At 40.4% G+C, this 26,649-nt stretch overlaps 2 protein-coding genes and 1 long non-coding RNA gene across 5 annotated transcripts; 2 read left to right on the top strand and 1 right to left on the bottom strand.

Moving 5' to 3' along the window:
- Positions 3,035–6,032, top strand: LOC110434850. Its single transcript, XR_002452383.1, has 2 exons — positions 3,035–3,946; positions 5,718–6,032. It is a non-coding gene; the product is annotated as an uncharacterized LOC110434850 (long non-coding RNA).
- Positions 9,040–19,397, top strand: LOC8081453 (rab GTPase-activating protein 1). Of its 3 annotated transcripts, none has more exons than XM_021449123.1 (18): positions 9,040–9,260; positions 9,950–10,019; positions 10,111–10,968; positions 11,062–11,241; positions 11,335–11,448; positions 11,962–12,020; positions 12,132–12,198; positions 12,278–12,329; positions 12,530–12,622; positions 12,851–12,934; positions 13,060–13,472; positions 13,796–13,857; positions 17,320–17,389; positions 17,601–17,681; positions 17,810–17,911; positions 18,010–18,140; positions 18,407–18,527; positions 18,888–19,397. In XM_021449123.1, the coding sequence occupies exons 1-18, from the start codon at positions 9,226–9,228 to the stop codon at positions 18,924–18,926; spliced, it is 2,631 nt and encodes an 876-aa protein (XP_021304798.1). In that variant the 5' UTR covers positions 9,040–9,225; the 3' UTR covers positions 18,927–19,397. The 3 variants fall into 3 exon arrangements, with proteins under 3 accessions (XP_021304798.1, XP_021304801.1, XP_021304806.1); XM_021449126.1 differs by having other exon boundaries at positions 9,043–9,260; positions 18,891–19,397; XM_021449131.1 differs by lacking the exon at positions 9,040–9,260 and adding an exon at positions 9,365–9,788.
- Positions 20,991–24,045, bottom strand: LOC8081452 (probable serine/threonine-protein kinase PBL7). Its single transcript, XM_021452972.1, has 4 exons — positions 23,848–24,045; positions 23,351–23,537; positions 22,863–23,254; positions 20,991–21,620 (listed from the first exon to the last, which is right to left on the bottom strand). The coding sequence occupies exons 1-4, from the start codon at positions 24,043–24,045 to the stop codon at positions 21,339–21,341; spliced, it is 1,059 nt and encodes a 352-aa protein (XP_021308647.1). The 3' UTR covers positions 20,991–21,338.

Below are 26,649 nucleotides of genomic sequence, written 5' to 3'. Positions count from 1 at the left end.
TGATAAATTTCTAACAAGCGTTGTTTTTTCAATTGTTACTATTTTGCGAAATTGATTATCATTTTGTATTATTCTTGCTGCTTATCCTCTGAAATAGCCATGGGAAGGCATACAATACATTTTCATTTAACAATGCCTAGATCATATATACAGATAAGGCGTAGAACTTGTGTGTGAATAACGATGTGCGATAGATGAATTCAGTTATCTGTATTAACGTGAATTTTTTCCCTGTGCGATAGATAACTTTTTATTTTTCTGATTTTAATTAACTCATTACAAATTCTTTGGACACAATGTACTCTATTGAAGATGTTGAATGAATTTTTTTGGGGAAATTCATACGGCCTTGTATGGAGGAGCTCTGTTGTGCGGTAAAGAGGCTTCCCACGAATAATTCAGTGTAAATTCATATTGTTCTCATTTTTTCTGGAGGCCTACATGACCTTGAGAAAAAAGGAAAAAAAGAAACCTCCGTGTGCCTCATTTAAGGTACAATTTTTGCCGTGAGTCATTTGGTTACTTGACAGAACTAAAAGATGTCAGATCTTTTTTTTTTCAAAGGATTAAGTCTACTTTTAGCCTCTCAACTACTGGCCGAGTTTAACTTTAGCCCTCAACTACAAAACCGTCTAATTTTCACACTCAACTATCGAAACCGGTCACTTTTAGCACCCGGAGAGAGGACAGAGCGGTTTTGAACCACTTTAAGCTGTTTTTACTTTTTCTTTTCTATGGTTAAACCTGTGAATTTTGAACTTTTGAAGCATTGGAAATTCTTTAATTTTTTTGGGTAGCCTTGTCATGATGTTCTCTATGCAGAAAAATGCGAAACTATGAAATTAAGTATTTTTTTGGATGCTAAAAAATTAGCTCTTTTAATCAATAAATACATGTTCTATGATTTTTTAGGATAATATATATATATCCTATGATCATGAAACTTTTTGTGTAACTGTTTTATACTAAGATAGACCATCAAAAAAAGTTTAAGATTAATTTAATGATGTTTGCTTATGTCCCGAATTTATATATAATTAATAAAACATATAAATTAGGGATATAAGCAAACATCATCAAATTAATCTCAAACTTTTTGTGAAGGTCTATCTTAGTATAAAAAAGTTATGAAAAAAGTTTCATGATCATAGGATATATATATTATCCTACAAAAATCATAGAACATGTATTTATTAATTAAAAGAGCTAATTTCTGAGCATAAAAACACTACTTATTTTTATAGTTTCATATTTTTCCTTCATAAAAAACATCATGACAAGGCTACCCAACAAAATTTGATGAATTTACCATGCTCAAACAATTCACTATAAAATTCACAGATTTAACCATAGAAAAGAAAAAGGAAAAACCGCTCAAAGTGGCTTAAAACCGTCATGTCCTCTCTCCGGGTGCTAAAAGTGACCGGTTTTGATAGTTGAAGGTGAAAAATAAACGTTTTTGTAGTTGAGGGCTAAAATTTAAACTCGGCCAATAGTTGAGGGGCTAAAAGTGGACTTAATACTTTTTCAAAAGATCAGATCTTTTACTTTCTGATGACACACATGCTTATTCAAGCTTGTGTGTTTCTGAAACTTTGAGTTGGCAATGCCTATTTTTTGCATCTCACTTTTTGGTGGCCTACAATTCAATACATACAGACACGGTATTTACTTGAGTTTCTATTTCTGTATTTCTGGTAAGTTACCCTAAGCTTGGTGATTTGTGTTGGTTAGTCATTCCATGTGCCCTGACAACCTTGGATCACTGATCACTAGAAGTTAAAGTACAATTTTTGCTGTGAGTTTATGCTTGACTGTACATATTCAGATTTTTATATGATACTATTTTATTTCTTTAGTTTTTGAATTGTACGTTATGGTATCCTTTTTAAGTTTTGCACCAAAAAATTGAGTAAGATGGCTCAAGGAAAATTTATTGCCTTGTGTTTAAATGAGGCACAGGTAGGCCAATCTCTAAATAGGAATCCTGCCTCCAAAAGCGGGCCTGTGGATCAGGCCAGGCCACGTCACCCAATAACCCGTTAACTGTAGGATCAAGTCAGCTCGTCATGTGAACCGTCCGATGCGAATGTTAGCGGGTCTGTCACCCATTAAACCGTGAAACTGGGCGCTCATGTATATTCGCGAACCCGCTCAAGCTACCAGTCCCCTCGCAAGCAACGAGAAGGTGCCAGCCCACAGTTCGCCTGTTACGCCCCCTCCTCCCAGGTGAAATTGGCTATTATACAACTCTAAACGTTGGATTTCTCTATAATAAGACTCTTAACGTTTGTTTCTCCTAAATAGGACTATAAATAATTACAATCAGCTCTAATGACATTTTGTTTCTTTTTTAATATCTTTTGTCATCTAAAAATACATGTACTTTCCGTATTGACCCTATTACCCTTCAGCTATCATATGGTACTGAATTCCATCGATTCATCTACGAGACGCGAGACGCCGCACGACGTTCCTCCTCGCATAGTGGTGTCAATTAGCTTGGATTTTCTTATTTGCGCCCTTTCGCAAGACCTCAATTTCAGATCAGATGGCTTAAAAGGCGAGCAGGACTAAGAAATATCGTGCTGGAAAGCTAAGAAATATCGACGCAGTCCTTTCTCCTTTTCCTAAAACCTGCACTTATGCAGTAAAATAAGTGCAGTAAACTGTGGTCGGACGCCGCCGGGAATTTGATGAAATTGGAGGGCTTGCAGCCTTGCACCATGAGATCATTGACGCTAGATTTATCGGAGAGGGTTCGAGCGAGCCGAGGGCACATCTGCACATCCCTATCACCAAGCAGCCAAATTCAGCAGTGCGGTGCCGGTGCGGCGGGTGACGGGGGTAGCAGAGCAGCCGAGCTGCCGATGCCGAGAGCAGGGGAAACTGAAAAGGAAGGGAAGCTGCAGGGGAAACTGGAAAGGAAGGGAAGCTGCTCGTCTCGGCGGTGTTCACGTGCGAGGAGGAGCGTCATGCGGCGTCTCGCGTCTCCTAGATGAATCGATGGAATTGAGAAACATATAATATAGGGTCAATATAAAAAATACATATATTTTTAGATAACAAAGACATTAAAAAAGAAACGAAATATTATTAGAGCTGATTGTAATTATGTGCACTCCTATTTAAGAGAAACAAACGTTAAGAGAAACTCAACGTTTGGAGTCATGTAATATCCCAATTTCTCTCCTCCCAGCCGCGCCGGAGAAGTCTAAGGAGGGGGGACGCCAGTGCTCCGGCACCCGAGACCACCGCGTCGTGCGCTCACGCGGGGGTCTTCGGCCCACACCCCCGCCCGTACCGAGGTGGCCGGGGCCACTGGTGCCGCCAACCGCGCCGGGGATGCCGCGCCCACGCTCGGCCGCCGTCGGAGACACCGCCGTGTGCCCCTCCACCATGTGCTTGTCGCGACGCCGTTGTCCCTCTCCATCACCTCCCTAGGCCATGGCCGCTTCTCCCTCCTCCGCATCCCCCGCTCGGTTTGGTCTCTCCTGTTTCGTGCCACCTCGAGCTCATAGGGCTCCTCGCGTTCCTCAACTGCGTCGATTTACCACAGCTGGCCACTGCCGTGGAATCACGCGAAGAGAATAATGCATGGCGGAGGAGGACTTGGCGTGGCTCGGTGCTGGCTAACAAGCTCCGGCTCTGTTGTACTCATTTGTGACTAAGGAGCAGGTAAGATGGCTTCTTCTCGCGGCGTGAGGATGGGGCTCTATTGGGCTGGCCAGCCGGTGGAGCAAGACCGCGATGAAGCCCATCTAGCAGCCGTCGACCATCAACAGCAGGTGTCATCTTCCCCAAGGCTCGTCTTTCACACTGCTATTCCTCTGCCTGTACGCTGTACTGCTCTGGCATAAGAAACGGTTGCTTGCAAGGTGTTTGATAAAATGTCAACCATGACTCTAGAACCAAATTCAGTGTGGTCCAGCTATAGGCAATTGTGGTGAGTTCCAGTTGATTAATGAATCAAACTTTTCACTATTCTATATGAATAGACAAACATAAATGGAACACGGGCTATCAGTCTTACTATTTTTGCATTTGATTTCTAAAGTTTTCCATTTACATTGTATTGGCCTGATCAATTTACTGGTTCTTCCTATACCTAAATATTAATGTGTTTTCAATAAATGTTATATTCCAAACCTGTTGTCTTAGAGGATATAATGTATCAGTTTTGTTGCAAAAGAATGTGAATTCAAATTTCATAGAAATACATGCGTTCTTTCAGGATTATTTCTGTTAGCACCATCATTGTCTAAACAGCTTTTACAGTTCAGTTCTCACATATACACCACACGAAGGGTGGCTTTACAAGTTCTGAACATAGTGCGCAATCTAGAATAGGTGCCCCAAGAACAAAGGACTGACTGTCTACTATACTAGGAATCAATGATAACCCATGGAGACCATGCAGACCTGAGCGTAAATATCTACATAATGTTCTGAACTTTCATACTTACATAAATATAAAAAAAATCGTACCTTGGTACCATGGTTTGATTTGCAATGACCTTAAAAGTGGGCACGACACAAATATCTACATAATGTTTAACATGTTTTCAAGTTATAGAATTCAATACTATGACATTTATACTACATTCCAGGTTAGTTTACAAGTTTATAGATCATTTACTAATATAATAAATTTGAGGGGCAAAGTATATTAACTGAAAGTTCTAACTGGAAATTCCAACAATGCTGGTCAACAGCTCCTTGCCTCTCTAATTATTTCACGAATTCATCAGCTCCAATTTGGATTCAGTTTAATATAGTTCATTCTTTTGTTGTCAGAAACAAAACTTTTCCTTTATCGGTGATTCTCTCCTCTTTCAAGTGCTGGGAACATATATGGTAGACTATTTTTACACTTAGTAAAAATTTGTGCTATCGGTTCGTTAAAATAACAAGCCTTCCTATCTTTTACACAGCTTTAAGCTCAAGTTAATGCCTTCTCTGCTCAGATTTCTCTGTTTTGCTTTGGTATTCTTAGGCACATGTTCAGGTTGCGGCATACGGCTTAGTACTGAAAAATCTCTATATGATACAGTCTTGAGACGTGGGTCCTCCATTTCTTTTTTGTAGCTTGTTAAAATCAGACAAAGGTCTTCCCTATGACCATCGCTTTTACTAAAAATTTTGTGTGTAACATCTGGTTTTTCAATTTTGAAATTGATATCTCAACTACTTTTATCTTCACTTAACACTAAATAACAACATAAATAGACAACGATGATATTAACCAAACAAGAAAAATAACTAATTTCTCAAAGAATGTTTGCATATTAACAATATCTTATTTGTAGTCATCACACAGTCAAGCTTTAATACTATTTTTTCACCAAATTCTTGAGCTCTTGGATTTCACACAAAATCACCAAATTATCTTTGCCATATTTACCACCATTTTTTCAGCTCTAGAAATTTATATCTCATTCAGTGTTATTCATTATACAAAATATATGAACATGCACATATACTTGGTTGGCTTTTAGAATTTTTTTTTGGACTCCCTAGAGAACCCTACCATCTAGACTTCATGTGGCCTTATTGTGCCACCTGAAGATAGCCTGATCCAAGCAATACAAAATTCTGTGTTTGTAACTTATTGTTTTTGCTTTGATAGGTACTCTGGAGTAAGATTCAAGCAATAATTATTATATGTAACTAATAATTATTATATGTAACTTTTTATTTCACACTTTTTTCTGCAGGTACTGATGTCCAAAGTTACTGACTACTTATTCTGAAGATGCACAGATCTTTTGGTGACTAGCCATGATACAAGTTCCACGTTATCTTTTGGAAAAAAAAGATCCATCCTTTGGTGTAGATATAAAGCTTTGTATGTAGCAGCATACACCACTATTCCGTACTTTAGTAAGATCAAGTACATTCCCTCAAAAAAAAGATCAAGTAGGTTAATTAGGAGGTCAATCGAAAGCTTCTAATCAATAGAGCTCCTCAACATTCTACACATACAGTATATATACTTAACCGAAGAAAAAATGTTTTCCATCGAACCTCGATATATGGAATGGCAATGAGCATTTAGTTTTGTAGCCAGCAATCAAAATCTCATCTCTATTCTTATTATTACCACTGACCCAATCACAAGCTAAGCGCGGCAAAGCCGCGCCCGCGTTTCAGTATTGTAGTCTATAGAAAGGGGCACACTATTAGCGTTAGCACCATGTGAGACCAGTATTGTTCTAGAATTAACTTTGGACTTAATATGACCCATAGCTTCTACGTGCACTAATATCTGTTGTTAACTTATATATTCCCTTCATCACAAATTATAAGTCATTCTAAGAATCTTAGAGAGGCAAACTATCTAAGTTTAACAAAATTTATATGATATAAAATAATGACTATTATGATATCAACTAAGTATTATTAGATTCTTCATTAATTAGATTTTCATAGCATACTCACTTTATGATACAAATCTTAGTATTTCTCTCTATAATTTTGGTCAAACTTAAAAATGCTTTGACTCTCTAAGATTCTTGGAATGACTTATAATTTGGAATTGAGGGAGTACTATGCAGTGGCTATATTTCTCATTTTGGCATGAGGTAGCATTGAAAATAAGTTAGGCAACTTCTTGTATGGTTCTAAACTATGTTCATTTGTAGCTCCCTATGCGAGGACCTGCCATTGCATACTTGGCACAAGCTAAAAACTAGATAACCTGATTCAACCTTTGGAGGTTTCATGCTGCCTGATGTCAAATTCAGGAACTGACCGTGCAAGTGCATGATCTTTAGCGACCACTTCCATCTTAACTCTTCCGGTGACTATTTCCTATGTCTTGACGTTCATGGGGGGGGGGGGGGGGGGGGGTGGTTTCAGCGAACCATCACTCTTTGGAATGGATTGTCCTACCATGCTAACCGCTGGGCAAAGAGCAGAAGCAAGTTCTGATTTCTGCTCATGCTCCAGTCCAATTGTCGCAACCCTATATGCAATGTCACGGGCAATGGAACTGCAAAAGAGAATTGTATCGATAGCCACTTCTAAAGTCAAGCATCTCTGAGTTTGTTCTCTTGACCTCTCAATTGTAATCGACGATTCTTGTAAAATCAGATATAAAACCGTGTTATTGACGGGGCAAAAAAAAAGGCAGGCTGAAGGGCGTCCGGATGCGTCTTGTGCGCCAGACGCGCGGCCGCTAGCTATTGCAAAATTTAAGTTCACCTTATATTTTTATCCAACTTATAATTATATTTTCATCCAACTTATAATCATAAATTAACTCAGTTTTGGCTAATTCACTTGAGATTAGAGTACGATTGACAGCACCGTAGCGGATCCTCCTCGGTTCAGACCGTCTTTCTGCGTTGGGTGGGCCGGGTCGCCTTGCGTTTTTTGTTTTCCTCTTTCAGATGCCATGTTTTTTAGTCCTCTGTATATGCCATGCAGATCTCAGTCACAATTACACTAGAATCAACACCTTCAATAATATTTTTAAAAACAAATACGTATCTCTGTTAACAAAAACAAAACCCGACACTATGTATCCACCTAAATTTTAAAATTCTCGATCTATCATATTTTTAAAAATTTATTTTAGAATTTCAAAATACTACTCTCCGTATAGGATTTAGAAGTCATTTTGGACAAAGTTTGAATCAAACATTTGCAAATGTGAAAATTATATGAATAGATTTGTCTTAAAAATATTTTCATAAAAATATACATATATCATTTTTTTTGAAATTTTTTTGGTGGAGAAGTGCGGGGCATACATATATTACATAGACTAATAGCTATAAATACTTCAGATACATCATATATTATTAAGAACTTAATTAATGGTTATTTTGTCTTTTGAAAAAAAAGTGTTAGGTCTCTTATCACGGCTCACGATCGTAGTATCTTCTTGTGCCTAATAATTTGTCTTCTATTATAACTAACTAACCACAAGTGCTTTTTTGATCCAAATACAAGGTGTGTTTGTCTACTCTTTTCAGATCCAAATACAAGGGGCTTGTCAACTCTTTTACATCTATATCTTATCATTTTATACTTAGATTCTTATTTAGAGTACTTAGGCCAGTCTCAATGCATAGTTTTATGACACGATTACCAAAACTATAAACTAGGTAACCGAGCCATACGAGTTTTATGGGGATGAAACTCCTCTCTCATCTGATGAAACTCCTTCATTTAATAACCCTGTCAAGTCAATAATTTTGCTTATGTGGCACTCTATTTAATGTGCATGACACTCTCATGAAACATGCATTGAGATTAGCATTAGAGAAGAGGGATCTATTCAGATTAGAATATGATTCTTAAGGAAAAAAGTGTCTACATTCAGGGATGGTTGTCTCTGCCTACGTTACGATAAGTTCAAGGCTATTATCGCTAAATGTAGACAATAAGACGGATAAAAATTATAAATCGACGTACGGGCACTTTTGCTAGTATTAACCGAATTGCCCGATGTCTATATACAGCAATTTCTTTTTTCCTCTGACAAAGAACCATTGATCGAGTATCCTATGGTAAGCACCATTTGTGGCGTGTTTGGAACAAAGAAATACAAACACAGAGGAAAGAAAAAAAAGTAGAGAAATAAGATAGGAGTGTTGTGAGAAAATCAGAGGAATAGAAAAACATAGGAAAATATAGAGGCGTTTGGAATGCATGAATTTATACGATGTGATTAAAAAGAATGAACATTTGTTTTGTTATTTCTAATGATTATTAAAAGGAAAAAGAATGGTAACTGACGCATCATTCTCGTAAACTTTCGAAGGACCATGGTACAGTTCAACAGACAAAGCCTGCACTTTCTCTCTCCGTGAGCGAGTGACGATGGCGATTTGCCTCGGACTTCTGTGAAAACACGAGTTTGAACTGGAATACTGGATGTTTTGTTTCCTGCGTACCTATCCTTTCCTCTAGAACGGCAATCTGCTTTCCTCCATTCGAAACACAAGATGATGTCAGCAAACTATAGAAATCGATTTCCTTCAAAATTCCTACAAAGCCTCCATTCCATTTTGACTAATCTCGCGCGGTCGCACCAAATCCAGGTCAAAACCGTGCGATTAGTTTCCAGTCCCATTCAAAGCTGAGCCTCTTCCTCCTTTGCTCCTACTCCGGGCTGCGACGCGCCGGCCGGCACGAGGTGTTCGACGAATCGCTGCGCCCTGACTGGCCACCACGGTGCGTGCCGGGAGCCGCGCCGCGGCGGCGGCGGCGGCCATGGGCGCCACGGCCTTCGACTTCGAGTACAAGAGGTTCGTTAAGTACCACACCGTACTCTTGTGTCTTCTCCAGTTGAAATCCATGCAGGAGGCAGGGCAGAAGCGCGCCCGGCTGGGCGCGCGCGACATCGTCGTGCCGCGCGCCACGTGCTCCGCGCTCTAGCCGTCTAGCATCGACGCAAAATGACTTTTTTTTTCCTTTCTTCTTTCGGTCCCCTCCTCGCCGTCCCCAATCTGCGCTGCCGCTTCTTCTTCTTCTCCAATTCTCAATTCCTCTTCGTCGCCTCGCGCCTGGGCGGGCATCCCTCGGGTGCCGCGCCAGCAGCAGGGGTGCGGTGCAGTTAACGCCAGCGCGCGTGGCTCCACGGCCCGGTCTTGCCGCGATCCGTTGCAATCCTGATTCCCTTCCTCTCCAGAATTCCTCCTCCCATGTGCGTGGATCTCGGGGCCCGCGCGGGCTAGGGTTTATGGCTTTGGTCAATCCATGGCGTGCGGTGCCGAGGTCGCCCTGTCGCTTCTTCTTTAATGCGCGCTGATCCCCATGGACGCCGAGTCCCCACGGTAAAATCCCAGGCGGGTCTCCTCTGCCCATTTCGCCTGCCTATTCTTCTCTCCTACCGTCTCTTGTCTTGTTCCTTGTTTTCGTATTGCCTGGTGGTGCAAATGCCGTTGTTGGGGTTCCCTCCGGGAGCTGTGGTTGATGGTCCTGAGGTTTGGCGCAGGGACGCTTATGGATTCGCGGTGCGGCCACAGCACGTGCAGCGTTTCCGCGAGTACGCCAAGATTTACAAGGTAGTAATTTACTTTGCCGTACTGGAAATGTTATGTTCCTTGTCTGTTTATGGGAAAGTTTTGATCTTGATTTTGGGGGATTGTTTGTTAGGAAGAGGAGGAGGAGAGGGCGCACAGATGGAGGGACTTCTTGGACAGGTTGGCTGAGTCAGCCAATGTGCCCGCCACACCCAGCGTTTCACCATATGCAGCTACCAGGGATGGTGCCACAGGAGCAGATCAGGCGCAAGAGAATAACAACATCGGAACACATTGTGATGATGATGAAGAAGAGGAGGGAGCTGAGAATGCAGAAGGTAACAATAAATTGGAAAACCCGAAGGAAGCTGATACCAGTGTTGAATCACGAGAAGCAAATGGTAAGTCAGAAGATCTGAAAGATGTAACTGACAACTTGGATGAAGTGAAAGAGGAGACTAGTAGTAGCTCTACAGAAGCAATCAAAGCCTTAGAGGGCTTGATGGAAGCCAATGGTGACGTTGAAGAACTAAAAGATTTTAATGAAAGCTCAGAAGAATTGGAAGAAGAGAATAATGAAAACTTGGACAAGCTGGTAGAGCTCTTCTTGGATAAGGGGTTGTTGGATGAACTGAAGCCCATAAAAGTTGAGTCCCGGCGGCGGGTACGGGCAGCGCTTAGCATCATTGATAAAATGATGAGCTCTCGGGTAGTGAAGGGTGGTAATGGTGCAAATGATACTCATGGAAAGGATGGAGCACAGCTTGCTTCTATTGAAGAGGAAGGAAGGACTGCAGAAGTGAGTCATGACAGAGATCCAGCTGAGGTTGAGGAGCCTTGTGTTGTGGAGAAGGTTGAACTTGGACAGGAGACACCTGATGATTCTACAGGTACTGCTTTGGAGGGAGGCAATGATGGGTCTTATTTTCCTTGGAGGGAGGAGCTTGAGAGCTTGGTTCGTGGAGGCGTGCCAATGGCTCTTAGAGGAGAGGTGCAACTGCAACCAGTTCTGCAAATCGCTGCTGTCTGCTTAGTGTGTGAGATTTTATGCCTTTATGCTCACATATTGTTGACTTCCCTGCAGATATGGCAAGCATTTGTGGGTGTCGGTGCTCGGAGGATTACTGGGTACTACAACAAATTGCTTGATGACAGGACTGTGACATTGGATGAAAAGGACCTTGTGGACCCAGTGGTCAATGAACAAAGAAGTGCACTGAGAAAAGTTACACAGCCTGAGAAGTGGAAAGGACAGATAGAGAAGGTTGTTTTCTGCAACAGTTTGAATTTAGAGGAAGCATGCCATGGTTGACAAGCTCTAGTGTTTCTATACACTTGATTTCTATTTTCGTTACAGGATTTGCCACGAACATTTCCAGGACACCCTGCATTAGATGAGGATGGGAGGAATGCTTTGAGGCGGTTATTAACCGCATATGCAAGGCATAATCCATCAGTTGGGTACTGCCAGGTAAATTGATGACAATTGAAGGATTTTTTTTAATATCTAGCCTCTTGTTAGCTTAATTGAATAGAACGAGATAGATTGTAATCCTAATTGGTGCATGCAAACTATGTAAGGTCAGGTTCTCATGTTCAGTTGAGCATTTGAGCTAAATTGTAATGTGTGGCCTTAAATGTTGAGAGATCCATTATAAGCTATGAGCCTATGATAAGTGATACATTTTCAATCATTAGTGCTGGACTTCTGTTGAGCAAAATATTTCTTACACCATATACCTATGGTAACTTCAGAAGGGATTTGACATAATGTAAAATCAGTGAAGTCTATCTCCACATAAAGAATTTCATTGTAGCCATCTTTACCAGGTCAGAAAAACGACCACATGTACTATGAAGTTTATAGCTATATTTATATTGCCTTCAACAAGCCTCACAGTTGAAGAGTTTAAACCAATTTCTGAAATAACCACTATCACCAAAGTTTATAGCTATATTTATCTTCACTTGTTTTCTCTTGCAGGCCATGAACTTCTTTGCTGGGCTATTTTTGCTATTCATGCCTGAAGAAAATGCATTTTGGTATGTCTTTAAATGTACCTTGTATACGGAAGGGAAAAAAAAAGGCTCAGTGGCTTTTTTTAAGTGCAAGACTGTATGGCTTCTCCATTTTCACTTGTTTTTGAATTTCAGGGCTTTAGTAGGGGTTATTGATGATTATTTTGATGGATACTACACTGAAGAAATGATTGAATCTCAGGTACTTTTGAATTTGTGGATCTTGATGCATGCACTCTTTTCCATGAAAAAATTGAACTATGTTGCTGCTCAATACACAGGTTGACCAACTCGTCCTTGAGGAGGTTGTACGAGAAAGGTTCCCTAAATTAGGTATGTTTTCCAATTATATCACTATATTCGTCTTTGCGATGTGTAATTATGTGTTAAAAAATCGCACGTGTGTTTGTCTCACTATTGCTTAATATTTTGAAGGCACTGTATGTCAAAGTATCTACACTTAATGTTTCTTCCATTGAAGGTTCTTGTTATGGTTATTACTTGACACTTACATCAATTGCAATTTTCTTCAGCCAAACATATGGATTTCTTGGGAGTTCAAGTGGGATGGGTGACTGGACCATGGTTCCTTTCAATTTTCATCAATATGCTTCCATGGGAAAGTGGTCAGGTTTTATACAGTGTCTTGGTTCTTCCATTATGATATGTGCTATTACAATTTTTTTTGCTGGTAGTTCACTGCTGTAAGATTGGTTAAACCCCTTTTGGTGGTTGACTAATATTTAAATCTCACTATCAGCATATGGAAAATCTTCTTATGTTTTTGTAGGTTACATATTCTGTTACCATACGTGTGCTATTGGTTTCTAAGTAATACTTTACCTCTCTTGTAGTACTTCGTGTTTGGGATGTCATCCTTTTTGAAGGAAATCGTACAATGTTGTTCAGAACGACGCTTGCTTTGCTGGATTTATATGGTATTAGTTATCCCTTCTTAGCCTGAATATTAACATCCGGAAAGTGTTAATATTTGTTCTTTTTTTTTTACCAATTTTGATGTGCAACCAACATTGTTGTGTTGTCTTCATACATTAATTTGCAGGGCCTGCACTGGTGACCACAAAAGATGCTGGAGATGCAATTACACTACTGCAGTCTCTGGCTGGATCTACTTTTGACAGCAGCCAGCTTGTATTGACAGCTTGTATGGGCTTCCAATCAGTTAGAGAATTGGGATTGAAAGAGTTAAGGAAAAAGCACAGGCCTGAAATTTTAACTGCAATGGAGGAAAGATCGAAAGACCGGGGCTCCTGGAAAGATAAGAAGGGGTTAGCAACCAAACTTTATAGCTTTAAGCATGATCCTTCATTCGTGTGCTCACCAGTTAAGTCCAAGGACGGGTTAGATGGTTCAAAGGTGAATGGAGAGATTGGGCCAGCAAATCTTGAGACCTATCTTACTGCTAGTTCTATACTGGATAATGATTTGGATCAGGGTGTTGATCTTCAAGATCAGGTAACAACTCCTCTGATAGTATTTATCTTTTGGATATGCTATTTCATTTCTGTGAACAATATGAAAAGTATCATATTTTTTCTGTGTTCAAATATATTATTTAAACTCCTGGTTAAAAATCTGTTGATTCCTAATGGTTCTATATCAATATCACAATCTTTTATTTTGTAGAACTGAATGGTTCTGTTCAAGTGTTCATAATGTTCATATTTTCTAGCTTAGAATTATATCCTGACATATCTTTACAACCCAAGTATTCGAAGATTATTTTCTTATGCATATGTGGTGAATTTTACATGTGCAATGCTGCAATATTCATACAGGTGTCATGGCTAAAGATTGAACTATGCAAGCTGCTCGAGGAGAAAAGATCAGCTGATCTCAGGTTTGGGTTATATTTTTTTTCTTGAATACACAGGACTACAGGAGAGTTGTGTATCATTTCACTAAAGAAGAAAAGGAACCGATTACAAACCCCACACCACGTCACCCCACAGGACATAATTAGCGTGCCAGTTAAACAAAGGACAACGACCCAACCTAGAGAAAATACCACAAAAACTATACAAAAAGTCAGGACTGGCTCAAAGAGATGCTTTGCACCAGCCCCACATGGCACACCACATTGTTCTGTTTTCCCTGATGTCTCTCCCCGACAACCTCACAACTAGGTTTGCATTAGGGGACACCGAGTTCAAGATGCAATCTTGCAATGTTTCCAAATTTTCCAAGTGTCAAGAATGATCTAAGTGTTCAGATCTTTCCTGAATTGTTTGTCAACCTGTTTGAGGGACCCACTCCATCATCCTGAGAATCTGCCAATGTCAGGAATTGGTGCCAAGAAAGGAAACCCACACACTGGGGTTGCTAAACCCTCTGACACCACCAGAGGAAAATGGAAAGTGCTGCATATTTTCTTCCTCCTAATCACAAAGAGGAGCAAGGTGCGATGTGGGCCTCACTTAGGAAGTCTATCAGCCGTACAACAATGATTCAGAAGAGCCAGCCACAAGAAAAATTTGCTGTGCAATGGAACCCAAGATTTCCAGATCCTTTTCCAAAGGGCAAAATGATTAGTGCCCACAAAAAAAAAAAAACTTTGTTGGTGAATTCCCAGGTGTATGTACCTGAGTTGGTCAACTTCCATGTATGCTGGTCCTGCACATCAGGGTGCAGAACTATTTCTTCCGCTCAGTCCCATATCAATAGGTATTCTTCATGGCCTGAACCCTGACAGTTCTTTGATTGATCACTAGCTTAGGAACTAGGGCAGTTAAGTGGGAAGCCAACTCAGCAATGTAGGTCATGTAACCTATGATCATACTAGAATAGTGTTTGTCCCATTAATCCATTACTGACCAAGGTTAGAGTGGCCACAGAGAACAGAGAGCCACAGACATTGGAGTGAACATGCACCTGGAGTCAATACCAGGGCCTACTTGTGTCTAGCAACTTATGCTCAATATAAGTATTCAGCATTTCAGCTCTAGATACAATAACATAAACAATTGTACTTGGTTGAGCAGATTTAACATATCAACAATTACACTTGTTGGACCAAAACACCCCTACCCTAGGGCTAGATTCCAAGCATATTCCCTGCATACTAGGGGCATTTTGGTCCTACATGCTTACACAGGAATCCAATTCGGATTTGAGATGAGTGGCTCCTTCCTCCATTTCATGAGTGCAGTGGGGTTCAAGCGTCCACTCCTCTTTCCCATTTTGTTGCCATTTTGAACTGCCCAAGGGTTTTGTGTTCTCCTTTCGGGACCTGCCGACAGTGCAGTTAAAGTGTTCTTCTTGCGTTTTCGAGAAAAAAGGTTAAAAACATGTGAACAGAGGGGGCCCCAACACTTTACATATGGAGGCACCCCTCTTTTTTTAGCCTAAAGGGCCGCTGCTGTCAGAGTCACAGTGCATGCTACTAAGTGCAATTGGCAACAGCTACCCCGTTTGGTTCCACGAGCTAAATTTTAGTCCCTATCACATCGAATGTTTGGACACATGCATGAAGTATTAAAAATATATTATTTACGAAACTAAAAACACAGATTGACTCTAATTTCTGAGATGATTTTTAAGCCTAATTAGTCTATAATTAATTCCTATCTGTGGCTGTAATAACTAAGGTTGGAAATGGATCTAACACACTCTTCTGGAAGGACAAATGGTTAGATGGCAAAAGTATTCAGGACTTAGCACCTCTGGTTTATGCATTGGTTCCTAATAGGAGGTCAGGTAAACGAACTGTGCTGGAAGCAATGACTGGGGATAAATGGATTGAGGACATGCAGGGTGGGATCGGTCCAACTGCCCTGGTCCAGTATCTTGGTCTTTGGGACATTTTGAATGGCGTGGAGCTAAATGAGGAAATTCCTGATAGGCACATTTGGAGGTTTTCTTCTTCGGGAAAATATTCAGCAAAGAGCGCCTATGACATGCTTTTCCAGGGCGCAATCCCCTTCGAACCATTTGAGAGAATCTGGATGTCAAGGGCAGCAAACCCTTGACTGGCTGGACCGCGGCTACGGAGCTCGTAGCCGTCGGCCGTCTTCTCCGGTGAGGTTATACCCCTCTACCCGCAGGCTTACAGAAAATAGAGAGATTAGGGATAGCTTCTTGCTTGATTGATCATGACCCCTAGTACAGATTATATAGGCCCGTGGCCTGCCACACTTGGCAACAAGAAATTAAGAAATAACTAATCTGGGATGAATCCCCTAAACATTAGGCCAATCAATCATCTAATCAAATCAGCCACTTTCCTTAGCCGCACCTTCCTCCTGAGCACCTGCGCCTGATGCCTCAGCGCGTGCTGCGGCCCGCCTGACGTCACGGGCCCGCCGCTGACGTGAGTAAGTGCGGCCCCACATGACACTGGAAGTCCTGGGCTCCCCCCAAATGCAAGTTTTTCATGTGGCTGGCTGCTCACAATAGATGCTGGACAGCTGATAGATTAGCTACGAGGGGGATCCCTCATCCAGATCGTTGCATTCTTTGCGATCAAGAGGACATTCAACACCTTCTTGTGGGCTGTGTTTTCTCTAGAGACTTTTGGTTCTCCCTCTTGTCGCGCTTTGGCTTTACAGCGCTTGCTCCTCAACCTGCTGACCAATCCTTTGATAATTGGTGGAGAAAAGTTGACTGTGTTGTTCGTGGAGATTATAGAGTGGGTCTGAATTCTCTAGTCATTTTGGGAGCCTGGAGCATCTGGCGGCATAGAAATGACTGTATTTTTAATGGGGCACGTCCTAATGTTAATCTGGCCTTGGCTCTGGCTAGGGGGGAGGCTTCTTGGTGGAGCATGGCAGGAGCCAAGGGAATTTCCCTGCTCATTGCCAGAGGTTCAGTCTGATGGATTGCTGCTGGGTCGTTCTTTATTCTTTCAACTGGTGATCTAGTGTATGTTTAGCAGTGGTGTGGATGTGTGGGGTTCGGGTCTATGTATGACTCTCTTTTTCTTCTATTAATACAATGATACGCAGCTCTCCTGCGTGTTCGAAAAAAAGTATATAATTAATGACAGATTAATCCTTAATCGCTACAGTAAAAATATGCTAATGCTGAATTAATTAGGATTAATTTCGTATCGCGGTTTACTGACAGAATCTGTAATTTGTTTTTTTATTAGTATCCGAAAACCCCATGAACCACCCTATGTGATATCCGATGTGACACCTATTAAACTTTAGTCCCTTCAACCAAACACCCCCGTCTATTACTACTATTGAAATGGAAGCTGTTTCACGAATCTGGACAGTGATTGTCCTCATCATCTAGTTACAACTATTCGCAAGTTGAATTATGACTTAATTTTGTGCTAATATTTCTTTATATTTTCAAGGGGTGAGGAATTGGAAACTGCTTTGATGGAAATGGTTGAGCATGACAACAGACGTATGTTGAGTGCTAAGGTATGATGCTAACTGGAATCACTTCTGATACCTCTCAGCATATGGTTTGAAGAAAGTTGAATCTCCCAATATGCCAGTACTATTATATGCTTTTGAGTTCTTTCTTAACTAAGTAGTACTTAAAGAATATCTATATACTACTTTAGTTAATGAATTACCCCTTTGCCTATTTATTTTCTTCATGCACCATTGACCTGGAAAAGATTCACAGGTTGAGAAGCTGGAAGCAGAGGTATATGAACTGCGAAAAGCTTTTTCAGACAAGCAAGAGCAAGAGCAAGTAATGCTTCAGGTATTGTCTTACCGCATACACTCTGTGGCTATAATCTTTGGGTCTTAAGGATCATATTGCCTGGTCCTCCAAAGTCAATTATACATCTGATTGTCTAAAAATATCCACACATTAACTTACCTCTACAGATCTTGTTACGAATGGAGCAAGAACAGAAAGTGGCAGAAGATGCCCGCATAACCGCTGAGCGAGATGCTGCTGAACAAAAACATGCTGCTCACTTGCTCCAGGTTAATTCTTGGAAAAACTTCTTACTTTCTTGGTGACATGCACAGTTTCTGATGTCTAAGAAGGCAGATGCCTATTTTTTCATACCTTCTATATACAGGAGAAGTATGAAGCAGCAATGGCAGCACTTTCACAAATGGAGAAAAGAGCTGTAATGGCAGAAACAATGCTGGAAGCTACAAAGCATTACCAGGCTGGGCAAGTTAAAGCCAACCAATCTTTCACTTCAAGGTATGTTTTGGCTACATTTAACTTCCACTTTCCAAGCATCTAGATCACTTACGAGCTATTATTGGAAGTCTATAACTTCACACTCAGACATGACTACTTTTCATGTGTCCCCCTAACTATTGCTTAAGTTTGTTTCTTTTCCTCTCCAATTATTTTATTTTTTCATGTGTCCCGCTAATATTTGATTGATATTTTTACTGTTAATTTAAGAAACTTAAACTCTAACTTCATACCACAATACTTCATTTACTTGGAATCCTCTGTAGTTCACCTCGTGCGGACCATGTTCCTGGGAAGGTAGATCAAGAACCAAACCAAGATGCACCTAACAGGAGAATCGGCATCAGCCTGCTTTCTAGGGGACTTGGATGGCTTGACAAGAACAAGGTATGCCAATAAAGTCAAAAGTTTACCAAAAATAACTCTCTGAGTTCATGATTTTTGGTACCAGGCCCTACATGTCATTATCAGAGCCCTTGTTTCTTACTAGCTTTATTTTGTTACTTCTATGTTGTTTTGTTATTCCTAAAATATTTTATGTGCTTGGACATAATGAATGATGTGTCCCTGCTCAACCAAGAGTCTCTTTTTATAGGATATTTGAAAAAGGTAACTCGAAGGAATGCTGTTCATCTTTATACCACGTTTGCATGGACAGCATATAAAAAAAATGAATGGCCTCATTGAACTAGAAAGATTTTACAAAGTTGAGGTGCACTGGGTTCACTATATTTGAATTGCTTTTAGCAGGGAAGGCAGAATTCCACTGAAACATCTGGAGGCTAAACTCATCTACGTCCAGGATGAAGTCATAGCTCCGAACAAGACCTGGATTGTTCATTAATGCTTGGATTGCCTGAGCACCATAAGAACGTGTTGAAATCAGCAGCGATGTTTTCTCGTGAAGATTCAGCTGGCATTTACCATGAAGTTTTGGAGGAAGTGTATCTTGTATCATATTGAGTTCAGTTGTCAGATGAAGTTTTGTTGGTAGGTCAGAAAGGTTGCCGCAAGTCATCGGTGTAAATTTTCTTTTATTAATTTCATTAAGATTGTCAATAGTGTTCCAGGTAGGAGAAAGAGAAGAACACAACTTCCTATACTACACATGAAAAGAAGAAAAACTTGTGTTAGATTAGTTACAGTATCATGGAGTTGTTCTGGAGAAGAGCATGCTTTATATCTCATCAGAAATGTCAAAACCACTGAAGAGATTATCTCTGTACTTTTGTTCTTTTGATACGTGTGGCTCTGACATATTCTTGACAGTTGACATGCTTGATGTATGAAAACTATCGTCAAAAGGGACTGCGAATCCAACAGCGGAAACTCCACTATAGCGAGGCATTTTAGAAAGCTAATTATTTTCAGTTCCTCACAAGGTTATCGAAAAATGATTTTGGTAAAAGCATGCCGTGTTCCCTCTCAACCTGTGCAGCATCGTGCGGCATGCCCGTAAACACCTTGTTTCTGTCAACACAATACGGCGAATGAATCCCAGTCTGTGTTAACACACTTTGGTGAAGTAGGTGAACTGCCCAGCATAGACTGAAGTGAAAGATCAGTTGGTGTTGGACAATCACACTGGACATGGCAGAGACAGTGTCACTGGGAACTTGGCACAGTGCCACGTTCCTCCACCTATTTCAGGAATACGGGTACAATGAATCCCAGTCTCTGCAGTGAAGAAGGAAAAAAAAAGACTGTCTCAAAGAGTGTTCCTCGATCCCTGTCCCACAACCCAATGGCATAAGATTTGGCAACTGAAAGTCCCCAACAAAGTCCAGATGTTTATTTGGCGTTTAGCCCACAATAGTCTACCTGTTAAAAGAAATTTGGCACGTCGAGGAATTAAAATAGACACCCTGTGTCCGGTTTGCAATAGACTGGATGAGGACTGCGGCCATATTTTTTTCAAATGTAAATATGTGAAACAATGTTGGCGGCTAATGGACATGGAGGAACACAGAGTGATGTTGCAAAAGTGTCAATCAGGAAAGAAAACTGTCAACATGATCTTGTCTCGGGATAAATCTGTACAAATAAAGGTGATAGTGTTGCTATGGAGGAATAAAGCAAATGAAGGACACAGGCTCATGAATGCGCAGGAAATTCAGAATTCTGTTTTATACCATCTATTTGAATTTGAGAGATTGAACAATACAGGCCAGTCAAATAAAAAAGCTATACCATGCTCATGGAAGCCACCACCTATTGACATTTACAAGATCAATATTGATGGTGCCTTTTATCAAGAAACAAGAACAGGGGGCTGGGGCTTTGTGATTAGGGACACATGTGGGGATGTGCTTGCAGCTGGTGCTGGTAATATTAGATATGCGGCTTCTGTTTTGCAAACTGAAGCAACAGCTGCCCTCCAAGGAATACAACATGCAGCAAATCTTGGCATGACGCATATCATTCTGGAAACGGATGCTACAACCTTAGCATTGGCTCTATCTTCAATGGAGAGGGACAGAAGTACAATAGGTTCATTAATCCATCAGATTAGAGACCACATGTTGTATGACTTCAATTCTTGTAAAGTCTCTGTCTGTGATAGAATATGTAATAGGATTGCTGATGTTTTAGCCTCTCATGGAGCTTGTGTTTTGTCCCCTCAACGCTCTATATTTTTCAATCAAGCTCCTGAATTTGTAATTGACCTTGTATCTGGCGATTTGCCTCGACATGTTTGTTAAGGGAATCGTGGATTCCGTTTCAAAAAAAAAACCCAATCATCCTAGGAACTTTGTGACTAAGTTAATTAAACATTCTACATCTAAGATCAGAGATAAGTTCCTTGGACACAATGTAAATCAAACTCTTCAGCACAACAAATCAGCAAAAAATACTTGCTATCATGACTTTTTAGCCAAGCGAACAAAATAAAGGAAATAAGCCATTGTCCTCGATACAACATGCAAAATAAGGGAAACAAGCCATCGTCATCAATACAACATGCAAACAGAGCGTCTGATAAGACTAAACCACGACAAACACAACAAGAGTTTACAACGGTTGTCTACAAACTATAAGGGGGAAAAAATCTTCATCATGACCATGTACTTCCCCGCAATTCAACAGTATCATCTGAACAGGCATTGACTTTCTTGCTCCCAGACAGGCAGTAACTGACCATCACCACAAAATGCAGCAACAGAAGAGCACCATTGTTTTTGCTATGCACTGGATTCCTTAGTTTCCCTCTCCCTGATCCTCGCCCTGGTGGTTCCGATCAGAGCTAGTTCTTGTTGGTGTGCTGCGTCCGCCACGGTCCAACCGCCTTCTGTATCTAACTTCTGAGATCACAGTGAGAGAGGCGACAACATCTCGCATGTTTGGTCTCATACTGGGTGTTTCACTGATGCAGCGTGAAACAACAAAAAAGGCATGCTCCAAACAAGGCTGGGAGCACTGACCCCGCAGTGCCGGATCTACCAGAACGTCCAGCTCCCGTCTGCGGAGAAAGTTGAGAGCCTGAAAACATACAGTAAAATAAAGGTCACGGCATGTAATCACAAAAGGACAATGCATACATCTGATGAATGGCATGTAAAACCTGAACCTTTATGTAGGCCTTGTTTAGTTCCGAAAAAAGTTTGGATTTCGGTACTATAGCACTTTTGTTTGTTTGTGGTAAATATTGTTCAATCATAGACTAACTAGGGTCAAAAAATTCGTCTCGCGATTTACAGGCAAACTGTGTAATTAGTTTTTATTTTCGTCTATATTTAATGCTTCATGCATGTGCCGTAAGATTCGATGTGATGAGAAATCTTGAAAACTTTTTGGATTTCAGTAGGAACTAAACAAGGCCGTAGTAGTTTTTCTATATATATCGTACACAGGCGGAAAAAACTTCCCTCCCTCTTATACCAGAACTTCTTTTTGGCATGTTATAAAAAAAATATTCGGATCTTTTAGAATAGTCCAGCACCTTAGATTAAAAGTGTGGTAAGAATTTAATCAGGTGAAATATTCCTTACCCATGTCTGAATTTGTAGTCGTACCAATTCTATCTAGAAATCACACCGACATAATCACCGTCTTGTGCAAGTCAAGTATAAATCCAACATAAATTGACAGAAACTAAAATTGGAGTGAAGGGGAGAAGATTTTCACCCGAATCTTCGTTTTGTTCCCTTCCAGCTTCCATGCACGATATTTAGGAAGAAAAGAGGGAAAGAAAAGAAAAGCAAAAAAAAAAAAGAAAAAAAAATCAGGCGTGGAAGATAAAACTAGAGAAGACCCTCTCCTGATCGTCATCCTGGTTTTTGTTTTTTTAGTTTAATCTAGAAGAAAATACACATCCAAATTGGCCTACAAGGCCTTTACTTGGTTAAGGCATACAACCACGCCGTCGACCAACTCAGCTAGACTTAATTCCTTGCCTCTACAATGATGACATTAAGGTGATACAAGAAGCACTTAACAAGTTTGACTTTTTTGGTCTCAAAAAAAAGTTTGACTTTTTTTTGTTTTTATGAAAAGAACAAGTTTGATATGACAAATGGTTAATAAAAGAAAATTAATAAACAACATTTTTGGGCATCGAAGGAGGAAAAGCATGAGCTCAGCTAATGAGCCTTTTAAATGAAGAGACTGAGATATTAAATAGGACGACGTACTTTCCTCATGAGCATATTGGCAATTATACTAGCATTGTTGAGAAGCAAGTAAAGAATTTTATTTTAAAAGAAACAAAAACAGAAATCTTACCCATGCGACAAGGTTTCGCTCGGATTCAGGGAGTCTTTCGTCTCTAGCCATTCTTCCGGTGAGAACCTCCAGCATAACTACACCAAAGCTGTAAATATCTGTCTTTACTGTCAATTTACCAGTCATCAAGTACTCTGGCGCACAATAACCAGGTGTACCCATAACTCTTGTTGAAACATGGGTATCGTCACCAGTTGGACCTAGCTTTGCCAAGCCGAAGTCAGACAGCTTCGGGTGGTACCCCGCTCCGAGCAAAATGTTTGCACATTTCACATCACGATTGATGACAGGAGGGGTGAAATTGTGATGCAAATGCTCAAGACCTTTAGCAGCACCAAGGAGTATCTTAATTCTTGTACTCCAGTCAAGAGGCTGCTGACCAGGGTGGAGATCTGGACAAAGCAAATGACCAACTCTGATTACACTGAATTCTTCTAATATATAGACGAAAGAGAACTATATATATATGGGGTAGGTTCGCAACATACCATGGATGTGACTGTTCAGCGAACCCAAAGGCATATACTCATAAACTAAAATCCTTTGACCTTGACTAGTGCAATATCCAATGAGCTTTACAAGATTTGGGTGGTGCACATTGCCCAAGATCAGAACTTCAGTGACGAATTCCCTATGCCCTTGTTGTCCCTGAAGATCGAGCCTCTTTATAGCCACCTCCTGTCCAGGCACCTTTCGAGAATTAGAATATCATCTAAGAAATGAAAGAAAACAAATATATTTTCATTCGACTAACGGACTAGCAACAGCGCTATCATCGATTAACTATACATTGATCAACATTTAGCTATAAAAAAAAACACGCAGCAATCTTTTCTTGCACACACCCACCATTTCAGTCTCCAGTTATACTCATCAAGATCATCAATCTAGTCTTTTTGAGCAACGAAATAGCAACAAAGAATTATATGGTTTCAGCACACAAACATATCTACAACCATTACTGAGCAGAGGCATGTGAACCAACCTGATTGGTGCTATCAAGAAAGCCCTTGTACACTTGGCCGAACCCACCCTGTCCCAGGAAACAGTCCATTTCGAAGTCATGTGTTGCTGCACAGACCTCGTCATAGGTGAAACTCCTAAGAAGAATGCGCCTATCTGGACATTGGCATGTGATGAAGTTGTTATTAAGGATCTCCATCATGACCATTGATTCTGTCATCTCTGTACAAACAAAACAAAAATGGACGAAGCATGAGACACACAAATAATGCAAATATTGCCAACTATAAGGGGAGACCACGCTAATATTGATCAATTATATCTATATAACAGTGTTTAGAAAAAACCCTCACATTCTTCATTTGGTTCTAGAAATTACAAAATTAATCAGGGAAAAAAGAACATGCACCTTTACATTTTATGATTATCTAAAGTTATAGAATAAATAAGCTAAGAGGACCTAAAATTTATTTAATCAGAGAAAAAAGAAAAGAACATGCAGTTGGATTTATGATGATCTAACGGTCTAGAGTAAACAAAAGAAATCATGTCAAATGTACTAGATAAAATTGGTAAGAAAAATGTCTAATTGCGCTACCAAATAAAATTAGAGCAACTCCAAGAGACTCTCTAAATTCTTCAAAAATGCTAGGAATAGAGATTTTGGTAAAAAAAATTACCTTCTAACAGCTTGTTTAAATGGTTATGCAAATATAACCATCTTCTATTCTGGATTTTTCGCTAGCCAAAAATAGAAGAGGAGAATGACTCTCTAGAGTACGCACGTGAGATAGAAAAGCTATTGAAGAGTGAAGAAATATAGAAAATGATTTTTATGAAAACGATTCTCTAAATGATGATTTAGAGAGTAATATATGCAAAGACTCTTGAGATGCTCTTATTGGATGTAGTCGTGACCATGCTAAAACATTTTGTTTGTTTAAATAGCCAAGGGAAATTAGACATATAAAATGCAAAGGTACAAAACATACGTTATTTTTCATATTAATTACCATTTTTAAAAAGAAAGGCAATACTTGAATGTATATAAGTGTTCAATTGGATGTAACTAGGACTTATTTTTAAATTATTAAATTACAAAGGTCGACTAACTAACAAGAACTAAAAGATACACTAGGGAGGCTCCGAACATTCATGTACAATTTATTAACCCTCTAGCACGCCACTAATGTGTGTTGTATTGAACATTTTCTCTACCTTAATAAAACGCACAAACCTTTTGCATGTCCGACAAAAAAAAAAGAACTATTTTTTATTAAGATACAAACAAATCCATAGAAATATAGAAAAGTGAATAAATAAACAAAGACTCATAGTCATCGAAAGAGTCAGTGTGGAATTCAAGCAAAACGTCGATAACTAGATTTTGTGGTGGTATTAAAAAGCAAAGGAACGACAAGTAATTTACTGGTGAAAGATATATGGTTGTCTGTGCTGATAAGCGCAATTGGACCAATAAAGATATATATGACAATAAATAAATAATTTTAAGAAAAATCCAAATGTTATATAATAAATAAAAAATTATTTGGCCGAATCGATGAAGTAGAGTAAGACCGTGCTGCAGCATCATCGTGCTCGGTTTCAACAAGGATCCCAGCGTTTCTTCACGAAATCTGTTGTTCGAGACCGCAAGAAATGAAGTAGAATATCACGACCTGAACAATTCAAACGACTCAAAAACCATCACATGGAACCAGACCGTGCTCTTCATATACAAATCCTCAGTAGACACACTATATAGGCAACACCATTTAGCAACATAACAAACAAATAATTAAGCACCAAAAACCATTTGGCCGAATTCGACCGACTGCACGAAACGAAGAATGAAGCAAAAAATGAAGGAATGACAATCAAAGTAGCCAGTAACTATAGCGCACATCTATCTATCGATCGTACAGGCACCTAGCTTCTGAGCGTGGCGATGGGCTCCTCAAGCGTACGCATCGTACTCCTTCACCTCATCCTCAAGCGTACGCTCGATCACCGGCGGCGCGGCGGAGCGGCTGCTCATGCGTGCTAAAAGCGGAACAAACCAAAATCAAGGGAAGGAAAAAATGAGAACCGAAAATCCACAGTAAAACCACGCGGCGTGCGACGATCACGCATGAGCTAATAGCAAAACCCCCCACAAACTCCGGTGCAAAATTCGATCTCGACGGCCCCAAAACCAAGAAACCGCGCTCTGTGTGGTCCGTGCTAAGGGATCACCGAACTAGCAAGCCGCCGAACCGAAGAAACGCAAGAACTGGTGCCGCATTTCCGGGAGCACGAGAGCGAGAACGAAGGAGCGAGAACCTGGGACTGGGATGACGACCGGCGGCTCGCTCGGAACGGTCGGCTCGACCTGCTCATCCTCCGGGTTTGGGATCTGCGACCTCTGCGGGGGCGCTATCCTCTTACTGCCTCCTCCCTCCAACGAGAAGCAGGTACCCATGGCCGCCGCCTCCTGAGTTTTGGTCCAGCGCGAGCGTGGAGGCTGGGGAATAAATAAAACGGCTGCCGACCAGATACCGCATTTTTTTTGAACAACCCAACTAGGGTTTTATCTAGAGACTGAAAAAGGGCCCACCTGTACTGCCCGGTCCCACGACGCGGATTTTCTATACATGCATATATGTGCATCTATATGATTTTTTTTTTGAAGACCAAAAAAATAAAATGACTAGCGGAATAAAGTAGGGTTTGTCTAGAAACTAGACAGGGCGACCTGTGTGGCCATCCATTTAGTTTAGAGCTCTACAATGAAGTGGAGTATTAAGCAATTTGTCGTCGTATATAATATACATAATATATATCA

Source organism: Sorghum bicolor, chromosome 1, assembly GCF_000003195.3.
Source record: "Sorghum bicolor cultivar BTx623 chromosome 1, Sorghum_bicolor_NCBIv3, whole genome shotgun sequence".
Lineage (NCBI taxonomy): Eukaryota > Viridiplantae > Streptophyta > Magnoliopsida > Poales > Poaceae > Sorghum > Sorghum bicolor.
Note: the sequence above shows the minus strand (reverse complement) of the source record. Positions and strands in the feature narration are given on the sequence as shown.